This window comes from Natrix helvetica, assembly GCF_964273705.1.
Source record: "Natrix helvetica genome assembly, chromosome: 12".
Taxonomy (NCBI): Eukaryota; Metazoa; Chordata; class Lepidosauria; order Squamata; family Natricidae; genus Natrix; species Natrix helvetica.
In genome coordinates, this window is record NC_138556.1 from 14119295 (window position 1) to 14133474 (window position 14180).

Consider the following 14180-nt stretch of genomic DNA (forward strand, 5'->3'; position numbering starts at 1 on the left):
TTCACGTGATCCCTTTTTGTGACCTTCTGGTGGCAAGGAAAGCCAGCTTCACTTAACAACCGGGTTACGAACTTCTCAGCTGCAGGGATTCGCTGAATAACGGTGGCAAGAAAGATCGTAAGATGGGGACCAAGCTCACTTAACTTATCAACTGAAAATTTTGGGCTCGATTGGGGTCGTAGGTCGAGGATTACCTGTACTGGAACTCTAGGGATAGAGGCAGGAGTGGGTTCCTGGCAGTTCTAACCTCTTCTATAGAAGAGGTTCCACAAATCTACAGTGCCATTTAGAACCGGTTCTAGCTCCCTCCCCCCGCCCATCTGCACATCATCAAGATGAAGAGCGAGAGGAGGAATCCTGGGAGTTGAAGTCCACGAGTCTTAAAGCTGTCAAGTTTGAACACCCCTGGGGGTTTTTTTCTCTAAAGGGTTAGGGGTGCAAGGGTCTTGTAACTTGACAGCTTTAAGACTTGCGTGCTTCAAATGCCAGAGTTTAAATGCCAAAGGTTAAAGAGATATGTTTACATCCCTTATATGTAAGTCAACACAATTGAAGTGCTCAGCTTGGTCGGGATGGCGTTTTGTGATTTCAAGGAGTGGAGTCCTCCATGTTTTGTGATAACTCATGTACCCCTATTTATGTCTCTCTTGGCTTTTGTTTTAGATATCGACGAATGTTTGCAGAACGGCCGGATATGTAACAATGGACGATGCATTAACACCGACGGCAGCTTTCACTGTGTTTGCAACGCCGGCTTTCATGTGTCAGCTGATGGAAGGAACTGTGAAGGTCAGGACTGCCAAATCCATCCTGACTCCCTTCTTCTTCACCTCTTGTAACTGCCTGCATGGGAAGTAGCTCTATTCTGATTGTGATTGTGTTTGTTCTCTGCTTTGGGTGTTGACTAGTAAAATCCCCCATGGCTTTGAGTTACAGCAGTCTAAATTGACGTTAAATTTGCCAACTCATCGGCTGAGATCCACGTGGCCTTTAAACACAATCACAATCAGAATAGAGCTAGGAGGCACCTTGGAGGTCTTCTAGTCCAGGGGTGTCAAACTCAATTTCCTTGAAGGCCGCGTCATGACTGTGGTTGGCCTCAGGGTCTGGGCGGGCATGGCCAACTGGATGGGCGTGTCTAAAACTTGATGTCACTCAGTAGATGTGGCCAACTGGATGAGCATGGCCAGCTGGATGGGCATGGCCAGCTTGACGTCAGTCCCCAAACTGCTGGCATGTTTCCTCTTCGCATTGGGTAGACTGGGCCTAAGTGACTCAGGTAGACCCCTTATGTTCTCCAGGACGGCCCCCTCAGGCTGGATATGACCACGTAGTGGAGCAGATGTGGCCTGCGGGTGTTGAGCTTGACACCCCTGTTCTAGTCCAACCCCTGCTGAAGCAAGAGACCCTATACCATTTCACACAAGTGGATGTGCAGTCTTTTCTTAAAAACCTCCAATGATGAAGCACCCACAACTTCTGGAGGCAAGCTGTTCCATGGGTTAATTATTCCCCCATAATTCTCATAATTTTACATACTCATAATTTGAACAATTCTCCCTAGAATGTCAAATAAATAATTTTGTCTGGTGTGATGGCAACTAACCAAGGAGAGAAGCAACCTAGAACTAAGGAGAAATTTCCTGACAGTGAGAACAATTAGTGGAACAACTTGCCTCCAGAAGTTGTGAATGTTCCATCACCAAAGGTTTTTAGGAGAGGTTGGACAGCCATAGATCTAGAATGTTATAGGGCCGTGATGTTGAACCTATGGTACGCGTGCCCAAAGTGGCACATGGAATCATGTCACCTGACACGCGGGGCATCAGCCATTCCTCTTCCAGGTTTCTGGTGTGCATGCGTGTGTGATGATCAGCTGGCCTTTGTGCATGTGGCAACTGGAAGAGCTGGTCTTTGAGCATGTGCGCAGGCCAGCTGATCTGCGTGTGCGCATGCGTGTCAGTAACCAGAAGACTTACTGGCTGGCGCACAAAACTGGAAGTAGATTTTTTGGGACGCGTATGCCCCTTGGGCAATCCCTCTTCCCGATTGCGCCCCAGACGAGTGTGTACACTTCCTTTTTGGCACTTGGTGCCCAAAAGGTTTGCCATCACTGGTCTAGGATCTCCTGCTTGAGCAGGGAGTTGGACTAGAAGACCTCCAAGTCCCTTCCAACTCTGTTATTCTGTGTGGTTGGATCTGGGGATCAATGAATACTAAACTACATGAGATCTGAACGAAACAAGAAATCTCATAAACAGCTTTTATGATGGAAATAGATACTCCTGGGAATGCTCTTTAGATCATTCGAAGCATCCTGAACTCATTAGCAAAGAACTCTTGCAACATATCCTTTGTCCTTCTAAGAAATGTAAACACAATTTTGGTGTGTTGAAACAATCCGTTCACCAAAAATCTCACCAGTTCCACCAAATCTTTGCATTGAATTTGGACGGGACGGTTGAAATCTCATGGGATTGGCTACTCCTGTGAGATATCGGCCATTGGAAAAAAATAATAAATAAATCTTGATTTTCTCTCACTGTTACACAGAATTGCATCACAGGGCCTGAGAAACCCTTGCTAGCTTCTCTCCTTTAAAATAAAAAGCAAAGAGCGTTTATTACATTCTCCTATATACAGAGAGGGTCGGCCATCTGCTCACATTTAACAGAAATTCAAGCGCTGGTCACAAGCTGCATTTTTGGGCAGAATATTATCTCAGTGATTCAGCTCTGAGACTCGGGGCCAACATTCTTGTTTGGGATAGAGACACATTTTTAAAAGCCATAAATTACTTCTGCCTGATTTAGAATGTCAGAAGAAGGTAAACATGCCATAGATAGAGGAGTCATTTCAATATTAAGGAGAATTTCTCAATTTTGAATATTGTTTTAAGGTCACTGTCCTTCAGGGATAGACGTGAGTTGCTACTTTGCTGATCTTTAATCCGGCGGCAGCCTAAAAAGCTGATGCAATCCTAAATTGCATTAAGTGAGGGATACACACAAGGTCATGGGAGGTACTAATACTAGTCTATAAAGCCTTAGTAAGACCACACCTACTGTGTTTCCCCCCAAAACAAGACAAGGTCTTATTTTCTTTTGACCCCCCCAAAATAAGCTTTATTTTTGGGGAGGTCTTATTATTTTTGAGGTGCCTCATGGCTGCTGCTGTGTTGCAATATTTTCAGGGAGGGCTTATTTTAGCACATGGGCTCAAAGCCTGATTGGGCTTATTATCCAGGGAGGTCTTATTTTTGGGAAAACAGAGTAGAATACCACATCCAGTTTTGGTCACCACACTATAAAAAAGATGTTGAGAATCTAGAAAGAGTGCAGAGAAGAGCAACCAAAGAGAATTAGGGGACTAGAGGCTAAACCATACGAAGAATGGTTGCAGGAACTGGGCCTGGCTAGTCTAGTGAAGAGAAGGACCAGGGGAGACATGAGAGCAGCCTTCCAATATTTGACAGTCTGCTACAGAGAGGATGGGAGGGGGGGTCAAGCTATTTTCCAAGGCCAGACAAGGAATAATGGATGGAAACTGAAAAAGGAGAGATTCTACCTGAAAATAAGGAGAAATTTTTTGACAGTGAGAGCAATCAACCAAGAAGTTGCCTTCAGAAGTTATGGGAGCTTCATCACTGGAGGCTTTCCAGAAGAGACTGGACTGCCATCTGTCAGAAATGGTGTGGGGTCTCCTGCTTGGGTGGGAGGTCTTAATTCTAGTTTGGAGGGAACGGCTAAAAGTTTGAGCTGCTTTTGGGTATTGGCCTAAATATTCTTTATCTGGAAATCTGTCAAATTATTTCATTCATTCATTCATTTCTCCCTCTCTTCACCTCACTAAATCCCATGATTTAACAGCGATAAAACCACTGCGGTACAAAGTGTGATCTGAGAACATTTTTTGTCGTGCCATTTTTTTCAATGCTGCCAAAAAGTCTCTGAGGCATCTGAATTGCATCAGCTTCGGAAGTAATGGTCTGCACTTGTCTATAACCTCAAATTCAGAATTTTGTCTGAATTGGAAAAAAAAAAGGGTACATTATTAAATATGGCTGCAGATGTGACCACTATTTGCTTCACCTTGGGATTTCTGTATCGAGGAGAATATTGGCTCGGGAGTTGAACTGTGAGGTCTTTGATGCTCTCTGAGCATGGTGGTTTTCTTGCAGATGTTTCATTACCCAATTAGACCAACACTTGAACGTTGGAGTCCTTGAAGTATGTCAAGAGTTTGCAGTAGAAATCACACCCAGTAATCACCCACAGATAACTGATTCAGCAGGGTTCATTAACTTCTTTATATGCATAATAACACATGAATAAATGTACAATACCAACAGCAGATTCTTCCAACGTGGTAGCAGTTATAAGCAAGCACAAAGCAGAGGGGAGCAGGCATGAGTTTCAGTTCAGAGTTCAGAGCAGAATACTAGATTAGTTTCATTTTAGAGCTGAGCACAGGGCTAAGCCATGCCCAGACCTTTGTCTACATTTCTGTTTCCCAAACAAGCCCCATTGGCTGACCTTGTTACCATGCCTATTCATTGGCTGGCCTTGTTACCATGCCTATTCATTGGCTGGCCTTGTTACCATGTCTCTGCTGGTTCATGAATATTCTGACAAAGTTCTCTGAGCTTGGCTGTTTTCTTGCAGATGTTTCATGACCCAACTAGGTAGCATCATCACAGCACTGATGATGTTACCTAGTTGGGTGCAAGAAAACAGCCAAGCTCAAAAGAGCAAACAATGTTTCAGGTTACTCAGAGAATTGTAGACACTAACCATTTCGTACATTTTGCTTCCTTCTGCACAGAAGAAGATCCCCAAAATAGGCAATTATAATCAGTGTTAGTGACCGACACTGATGATGTTACCTAGTCTGGATAATGAAACATCCGCAAGAACACTACCAAGTTCAGACAGCCCCAAGACCTTCTGTATATCTTCCCCAGTGTTCCCCTGTTATGGTTAGTTTATAATTGGACCTCCAGGATCAAAGGCCATCTGCTAATGCCATTTGTCTAAGGCCATGAATGAGATGTCCTGCTGCATTTGTGTCCTGCTTGGGTGGGCATCTGGTTGGTCACAGCTGGGACAAAATACCAGCCTTTGGTTTCGTTTACCAGATTTATTTTCACATTCCCACGGGTGGTTGTTGTTGTTTTTTAAACTCAGGGAAGGAACTCGTGTTCCTCCAGATCTTAACTGCGGTGTGATTTCTAGTAGCTGCAAAGAGAATGATGTGTGGTCCACAATGCCGAGAGCCTTACTTTACTTATAACATAAGAAAACAGCTGCAGTTCCCTGGGATAATCTCATGCTCTTTAAGGATGCTGAATTTGGGTTTGACTGTGCGTTTGGTTTCTTTTTAGATATGGATGAATGCAGCATACGGAACATGTGCCTTAATGGGATGTGTATCAACGAAGATGGGAGTTTTAAGTGTATTTGCAAACCTGGCTTCCAGTTAGCCCCAGATGGACGTTACTGCAGAGGTAAGTGCTTATCTGCAGACATTGCAATGGGTGATGCTACCGATGCTAACTACCTTAGCATCATGCCAGTGAGGCTTGGATGTATACAGGAGGCACACTAGGCAATTCAATCACTTCCACATGACCTGCCTCCGTGGACTTCTGAGGGTCCGGTGGCAGGACGAGGTGACAGACACAGAGGTCCTCTCCAGAGCATCAATTCACACCCTGCTGATTGAATCGCACGGGGGGGTGGGGGCAAAGGAGGTGATACGAAGACACGTTGAAAGCCTCCTTCAAGTCCCTGGATGTTGACACCCCCTCCTGGGAAACCCTGGCACAAGACTGATCGACATGGCTCATGCTGATCCACCAAGGCTGCCAGACATCTGAGGACAGACGGACAACTGTGGCACAAGAGAAGCGAGCGCTCCGCAAAGCCAGAGCAGCAAACGCTGCAACAATGGCGCCCACCCATGTCTGCCCGACAAGTGGCACAACATTTCATGCCCATATTGACCTTACCATCGTGGGCAGCCCACAACTCTCTAGATGTCAAGGTTGTCTTTGAACACGATGGACAAACATCATCATCAATGGGTGATATACTTAATATGAAGCATGCAGGAGCAATCTATGATCCCAAACACTCTGCATCAAATTTGGTATTGTGTTAATACAATTATTGCGTTCCAACTCGGAAGAAAACTTGGCTGTTTGAATGAAGATCTTTTCAAATGTTCTGGATTTGAGAAGCTCCTTGGCAATATGCATTTTGACCACAAAATGGGGTGTTATGATCTTCCAAGGATACAACAAAACAACAACACATTGTTCATTTGAGGGTAGTGTCCTGTGATGGAAGGAAAATGGTTGAGTGTTTTGAGTTTATTTCTTTTGTGTCCAACTCATCTTCCAAGACCCAGGAAAAAGAAATGCATAAAATTTTGATCTTGCTTATGTGCAAGGTGTGAGAGCCAGTTTGCAGATAGATTAGAAACTGGAAGACTGTGAGTTCTAATCTTCTTTTAGACATGAAAGTTGGCTGGGTGACTTTGAACCAGTCACTCTCTGTCAAAATGCATACAGTGTGACTCTGTGAGACAACCCAAGAGCAAATACACTAAACAGAATCTGTATTTTATTTACAAAGAATATATACATACACATACTGTAGTTAGACCTCAAACAAACAGCAATCAGCAATTACAGCACGGACGCACACACGGAGAGAGAGAGATATACTCTCCAACAGGGCCTCTTCTTATTACAGGCTCTTAAAGTGATATCAGCCCCAAAATCTTGCTGACTCATTCCCAGCATTACGTCATCGTAGCAGCTGGTCAGCTCTTAAATCCTTACCCTGACACACTCTTTCAACAAACCTATCTCATAGCGGTTATTGTTGTGTGGAAAATAGGAGGAAAGAGCACTGTGCTCACTGCCTTGAATTAAAGAAGGACAGGATACATAAATCTAGCATCCAAATAAACGATGGCCTCACCCCTTTTGTATAAGTGTTGCATTCACTGCATTATTTGCCAAAAGTATATCGTCTCCCTTTGGTCTTTAAAATATTCTCTGCTGTAAAATAAGTGAATATTCATGCGATAAGCTCTGCTTCAGAGTATCACTAGAATAATTCGTAAGATAACCCAGGGCTGTCCCCAAGGTGCTTTTTCAAAAGGCAACTGAACTTTGTTTTTCCCTGAAGTTGTTTCCCTTCTCATCCAAGAAGCTTCTTCGGTTCTACAAGCGAATTGAAGAAGCTTCTCTCAGATGAGGAGCGAAAGGTCTTCAAGGAAAAACAAAGCCCAGTTGCCTTTTGAAAAAGCACCTCGGGGACAACCATTACCTGGATGACTGAGAATCTCCATAGATATGCAATCCAGGGCTATCTTGCAAACCCACTAAACTGTTGGATTCAAGGCACAGACTCCTGCATTTAATCCCCATGCTAGACCATAGGAGAATTTTGTCTCTTATTGCAAAGAGGTAGAAACATAACCTTTTGCTTAAGGACAGTGCTGGAAACCGAGGAAAAGTTTAACAATTTGTTCGCCTTTTTGGCTTGGAGATTAGAAGCGAATGCGCCAAAGATATAAGCAGTTGGTGTTTTGAACTAGCAAGACTGAATTATGTGCCAAACAACACAAGCTAAATGAAACACAGAGGTGTTTGGCTCTCCATTTGCCCTTTTAAGGTTGGGGGGCTGGGGGTGGGCAAAAGAAAGAAAAGGCTACCCCTGCCAAATGTTGTGTATACTGAAGGGAGATGTTAGGATTTGATTATATTGTTAAAGGTTACGCATCTACCCACTCGGTACTTTTAAAACATTTCTCTAATTCTCAGTGTTTTGAAAGAGAGGGAAGAGGGAGGGCGGGTGGGTTAAATGCACAATCACCATATCAGGAAAAGAAAGGCATTTATTTCCTGCTGGGCAGGAGTGTGTGAGTGCGTGTTTGTGTCAAACCAAGCAACAAACAAATTCGGGAACACAGTTGTGATCAATTCTCTGGTATGTGCGGAGCCTGAAAATTGGAAGACGAGGAAGGATTGTGGTACTTTATGGGAGAGCAAAAATAAATCCATGCACAGAGAGAACGAGAGGGAGAGAGGGAGGGAGGGAAGGAGGGACAGTCAGACAGAGAGACAGACACACAGACAGACAGACAGACAGAGATAGAAAGAGAGAGCAAGAGAGAGAAACAGAGAGAGAGAGAGACAGACAGACACACACACACACAGAGACACATACACACAGAGACAAACAGGCAGAGAGAGAAAAAGAGAAGAGAGACAGAGAGAGAGACACGGACAGAGAGAAAGAGAGACAGAGACAGCTGATGCTTTTGGAAGATAATTGACTTTGCAATCAAAGAGAATATCTTTAGTTCAGAGTGAATTGTGGAATCTGTGGTGCACTCTGAGTTTGGTTATTTGCTTGGAGATGTTTCATTACCCAACTAGGTAACATCATCAGTGTACTTGAGTGTGGGGTTTGCAGCCTATCTGTGTACAATAGCTTGTCCAGACAGTATTGGTGGTAGTGTGGTTATCCCCTTGGTAGTTCCTTGTACTTGGTACTTCCCCCCCCCCCTTGCTAGTTATGGGTAATTTCAACACTTCTGTAATCAAGGAACTGCCAAGGAGAAGGACATTTATGTATTTACCTACAGGGCTTATATGCCTCTCCAATCCAAACTGACTGAGTGGCTTTCAGACCATGTTTACATAAATAAAGTTAAAAGTGCGAAGCCTAAAGCATAAATAGCAACACGTACAACATGCAGTGCCAGAGAAAGAACAGGACATCCATTAAATGTCCACGTTACAGGAGGGAGTAGCTCATAACCTTCTCACCTCAAGGTTAAAGCTCTCCTGAATAAACCAGGTTTTGTGGCCTGTCTGAAATCCATCAGTTGTGGTAGACATCCAGTCCTCAAAGAAAATGCTACAAGGGGTTGAGCAGGCCTTCTTCGAGAGCCCCTTTCTAGATCTGGAGGGGTTCCCATCTATGGGATCTTATCAGATAGAGTCAGTTGGACGAAGGTGCTGCTGAAGCTATCCACCCAACAGACTAAAAAGGTAAAGGTTCCCCTCGCACATATGTGCTAGTCATTCCTGACTCTAGGGGGCGGTGTTCATCTCTATTTCAAAGCCGAAGAACCAGCGCTGTCCAAAGACGTAAGGCGCATGGAACGCTGTTACCTTCCCACCAAAGGTGGTTCCTATTTTTCTACTTGCATTTTTCACGTACGTTCGAACTGCTAGGTTGGCAGAAGCTGGGACAAGTCACGGGAGCTCACTCCGTTATGTGGCTCTAGGGATTCGAACCGCCAAACTGCTGACCTCTCTGAGCGACAAGCTCAGGGTCTTGGCCCCTCAGCCACCATGTCCCTCAGCCCAACAGGCTATGAGCTATTTATTGCTGCACGCCATGAGTCAGCTCCTTGCATCATCATCATCCCAAGTGGGGAACCCAACTTTAATCTTCAACAAAACTCTCTCTTTTTCTTTGGACAGATATTGATGAATGCGAGACGCCAGGAATATGCATGAACGGACGCTGCGTCAACACCGACGGTTCTTTCAAATGCGAATGCTTTCCTGGCCTCGCGGTTGGGCTAGATGGACGTGTGTGTGTCGGTAAGACAACGTCGCAGCTGACGGTTACGGTTCAGGGGCTTCGCTCTAGAGAAAAGCTCTAGAACAATGTTTGGTGCCTTCCAAATGTGTTAGGACTTGAGAAGATTGCTGAATTCTCAGTCAAGTTAGTTAGTTAGTTTGTTTATTGGATTTATATGCCGCCCTTCTCAGTAATTCTGGATGTGGATGTTTCGTCTACCCCGAAAATAAGACCTCCCTGGATAATTAGCCCCATCGGACGTTTGAGAGCATGCACTAAAATAAACCCTCCCCGCAAAATAAGCCCAATCGCTGCAGCCGTAAGCCATCCAAAATGGGCCGCATGGAGACTCCTGGGCCGGGCAGGGTGGGGAGGCAGGGGTGGGGCGTGGAGGGCAGGCCCAGCCAGGGGTGGGATTTGGAGGTTCTCCGAACCAGGCATAACTGGTTAGCTACGGGTTGTCCCCAATGGTGGGTCCCAGATCCCATTGCAACTGGTATGCTGCGCACGGGGACCGGTGCACACGCCACCGCCCTGCGACACCCAGCTGCTCACGCAGGCGGCGCCATAGAATGCGGGTGGGTGGGCAGATGGGCCAAACGAGCCACCGTACCAGTATGGTGTCTGCTGCTCTCGGCTACTACTGGTATACTTGTACCAGCTCATACCACCTGGAACCCACCATTGGTTCTTCTGAACCAGGGTGAATCCGTAGCAGCTCCCCCCCCCCCGAATGTTTCTGAGCATAGAGTACCAATTGATTAATAGGGCTGATGAGTCCCATTCGCTGTGCAATTGATGTGTCTTTTAATACCAGCTTCCTCCTTGCAACCTCGTTTTTGCAAGGGCTAGGAAGGAAACAAAACAATGTTCAATTAGTCGGATTTCAGCAATTAAAATGTTCTCTCTGGCTCTTCCTAATTTGGTGTGAAGCAGGAATGCGCCGTTGCTGTTTTCAACACAGAGAGGGGGAAAAAAAACAACAACCCCAGAACGATCCTTTAAAAAAAAAAATCTAAGAGCATGTAGGAAACCATTAATAAAGTGCTTCTGATAAGCCCCAACTCTGCACAGATTGTGCTGACCTCTGCTTCAGCTTCTTGCAAACTGTGATTCAGATCTCAAGCACGCAGAAAGGCAACGCGGAATATTAAGGAGGCGGGGAGCCAGAATGATTTGAATCTGCCTTAAAATGGAGTCACTCCATTATCCTGGTTCACTCCAAGAGTTATCTATGAATTAGGAATTTGTTCCAAATTCCTGCTTTTAAAATAAATGCAAGATGGCAGGCCTGACCTCAGTTCTGGTACATGGAGTGACTTTCCGTCAAATTAACATACCTTAGCAAATGGCAACCTGATTAAATCTCTATTTGTATGTTTAGCCTTTGACAGGTTGGCAAAATAACGGAGCAGAATTGTTTGAGCAAGCAGAGTGCCAATGGTTATAACTCTAGTCAGGTTGAAATAGCTGAAGAAGAGATAAACGCCTTCTGACAGTTTGTCCCTACTTCTCTAGCTGGATAATCCAAAATTAGTTACCGCCCATATTCCCCAGTTTGGATTAATCCTATTGGAGACACCAATGACCTATGGAGAAAAATAAAATAAAAATATCCCTGACTTGGCAGAAAGGGATAGTTTCCACCCATGGGAATGGAGTAGCTAACTGTAAAAGAGGAGAGCATTCGTAAACCGTGGATTAATCCTTTGGGTAGGAGCCTTAGATTAAAATAAAATAAAATCCCCCTGGAATCTGGTAATTTGGAAGGCTAAAATGTGGCGATGACTCTTGGGTGTTCCTGAAAGTAGGACAAGATTGTTGTGTGTTCAAAGATTTCCTTGACTTGAGCTCAGCATTATGTGATGGCATCTGCCTTCAGACAGCCCTCAAGGTACAACCATTTGTTTAGTCACCGTTGAAAGTTACAAAAGCGCTGAAATATAGCGACTTATGATTTACGTTCAGTTTTCACACTTACACCAGTATATCCCCATACTGACGTGATCAAAATTTGGACACTTGGCAACTGGCATGTACTTATGACTGTTGCATTTTTCCTGGGTCCTGTGCTCACCATTTGTAACCTTTCTAGCCGGCTCCCGATGAGCCAAGTCAATGGGGGGGGGAGCCAGATTCGCTTAACGACTGAGTGATTCTCTTAACAACAGCAGCGACTTGCTTAACAACTGCAGCAAAAAAAAAAGGCTGTAAAATTCTCTTTAACAACTGCCTTACTTTAGCAATGGAAATTCTGGACTCGGTTGTGCTTGTAAGTTGAGGGCCATCTGTAGTTCTCCTGGCAGAAGAAAGAGTGTGGGAAGGCCTTCTCTGCAGATGACTTCCTCGTCTAGACCGCAGTCTGGAGGTTTCCAGGTAGTTCTCCATCCAGGCAGCTTCCAGAACTGGCCTTCTTTTAGGTTCTGGAATTAGTCTCGGTTAGTTAAATGCTGCCACCTGCTGCAGCTTCTCTGCACACAGTCACCGAAATCAGTTCTGTTGAGCTTCCATGAGAAAACACAGCTAGACTTGGGCAGAATAGAATAGAAGACAAGAGAATAGAAGAGAAGTGAAGACAAGAAAAGTCAATATAATAGAATAGAAGACAAGATACTATAATAGAATAAATAGAAGAGAAAAGAAGATAAGAGAATAGAATAGAATGAATAGAATAGAATAGAAGACAAGAAAATAGAATAAAATAAATAGAATAGAATAGAAGACAAGAGAATAGAATAGAAGACAAGAGAATAGAATAGAATAGAAGACAAGAGAATAGGATAGGATAGGATAGAATAGAAGACAAGATAATAGAATAGAATAAATAGAAGACAAGAGAAGACAAGAGAATAGAATAGAAAGAATAGACTAGCAGCCAATAGAATAGAAGACAATAGAATAGGATAGAATAGAATAGAATTCTTTATTGGCCAAGTGTGATTGGACACACAAGGAATTTGGTGCAGATGCTCTCAGGAAAGGAAAGTAAAAAAATGCTTTAAAAAGATGAAAAAAAAGCTTCCGAGGATTGTGCGGCTCACAGCTGATCCACATGATATTCGGAAGCCCTCTTTTTTTTGCTTTTCAAAGCATTTTTTCCTGCCTATTCACCCGAAATGGCAGGAAAAAAATGCTTTAAAAAGCGGGCAGGGGTGGGGTGGAAGAGCTTCCAATGATCCTGCGGATCAGCTGTGAGCTGCGCGATCCTCAGAAGCTTTTTTTTTTTTTTTTACTACCAGCTTGCAGAACCAACGACAATCGTCCCTACTGGTTTGCACACAAACCAGTGCAAACTGCTAGCGTTTCACCCCTGCTCCAAGCTGCTTAGAAAGTTAACAACCAGTTCTCCCGAATAGGTGCCACCTGGAAAAACACCACCAGTGGTTGTAACCTCAAATGGTCACTAAGCATGGCAAATTGCCCACAAAAACCAGAATTATCTGTACAGCTTTCCGATTGAACGTATTTGACAGCTTATTTTTGTTTTTAAATCTCTCTTGTTCAGATACGCACATGCGAAGCACATGCTATGGGGAATACAGAAGAGGCCAGTGCGTTAAACCCTTATCTGGTGCCGTCACCAAATCCGAATGCTGCTGTGCGAGCACCGATTATGCCTTTGGAGAGCCTTGCCAACCCTGTCCTGGGCAAAACTCAGGTAACCGTGTGATTTAGCTGCCCTGAGACTTCAGTCCCTTCTTTGTCATTGGTAAAGATGTTCAGAATGCCAGAATAGAAGGTTTGGTTAACACCAGACTGAGGTGCTAACAATGATTGGATTCAAACTTTTCGGACCACGGGGTTGTCAAAATATCTAACAAATGCTACTCTGCAATTTTTTAAAAACTTATTTTGTTCAGTGGCAGACTGTATGATTATTGTTTCTGCATGTTCTCATCCTGAATTTTGTCTACTTTTTAAATCTACCTACAATTTTGCCATTTCTTTAAGTAGCCTTTTCTAAAATGTTTCATCTGTCTGTCTGTCTGTCTGTCTGTCTGTCTGTCTGTCTGTCTGTCTGTCTGTCTGTCTGTCTGTCTATCTATCTATCTATCTATCTATCTATCTATCTATCTATCTATCTATCTATCTAACATCTATCTTATCTATCATCTATCTATTTATCTATCTATCTATCTATCTATCTATCTATCTATCTATCTATCTAACATCTATCTTATCTATCATCTATCTATCTATCTATCTATCTATCTATCTATCTATCTATCTATCTATCTATCTATCTATCTATCTATCTATCTATCTATCTACCAACCATCTATAATCATTGAGTGATGATAGAATTATAATCTATTATCTACCAGATAGATCTATGATCTATCTATCATCTATCATGTACCGTCTATCATCTATCATCCGTCTGTCTATCTATCTATCTACTATCTATCTACTATCTATCTATCTATCTATCTATCTATCTATCTATCTATCTATCTATCTATCTATCTATCATTGAGTAAACTCATATGCTGCCTATCTCACTGTCAAACAAACTTAGTTGCTTACTCAAGAGTACCTGCCAAAACCTGTGGTGTGTTGATTTTA

General features: G+C 43.6%; 1 protein-coding gene across 3 annotated transcripts in view; it reads left to right on the forward strand.

Annotated features, from left to right (window-relative positions):
* FBN1 (fibrillin 1) overlaps positions 1–14180 on the forward strand; it is a 196600-nt gene that overhangs the window by 89751 nt on the left and 92669 nt on the right. For all 3 annotated transcript variants that reach the window (XM_081964556.1, XM_081964555.1, XM_081964557.1), the window contains exons 14-17: positions 664–789; positions 5384–5506; positions 9512–9634; positions 13120–13272. In XM_081964556.1, coding sequence (XP_081820682.1) covers positions 664–789; positions 5384–5506; positions 9512–9634; positions 13120–13272 — 525 coding nt within the window. The remainder of the gene's footprint in view (positions 1–663; positions 790–5383; positions 5507–9511; positions 9635–13119; positions 13273–14180) is intronic.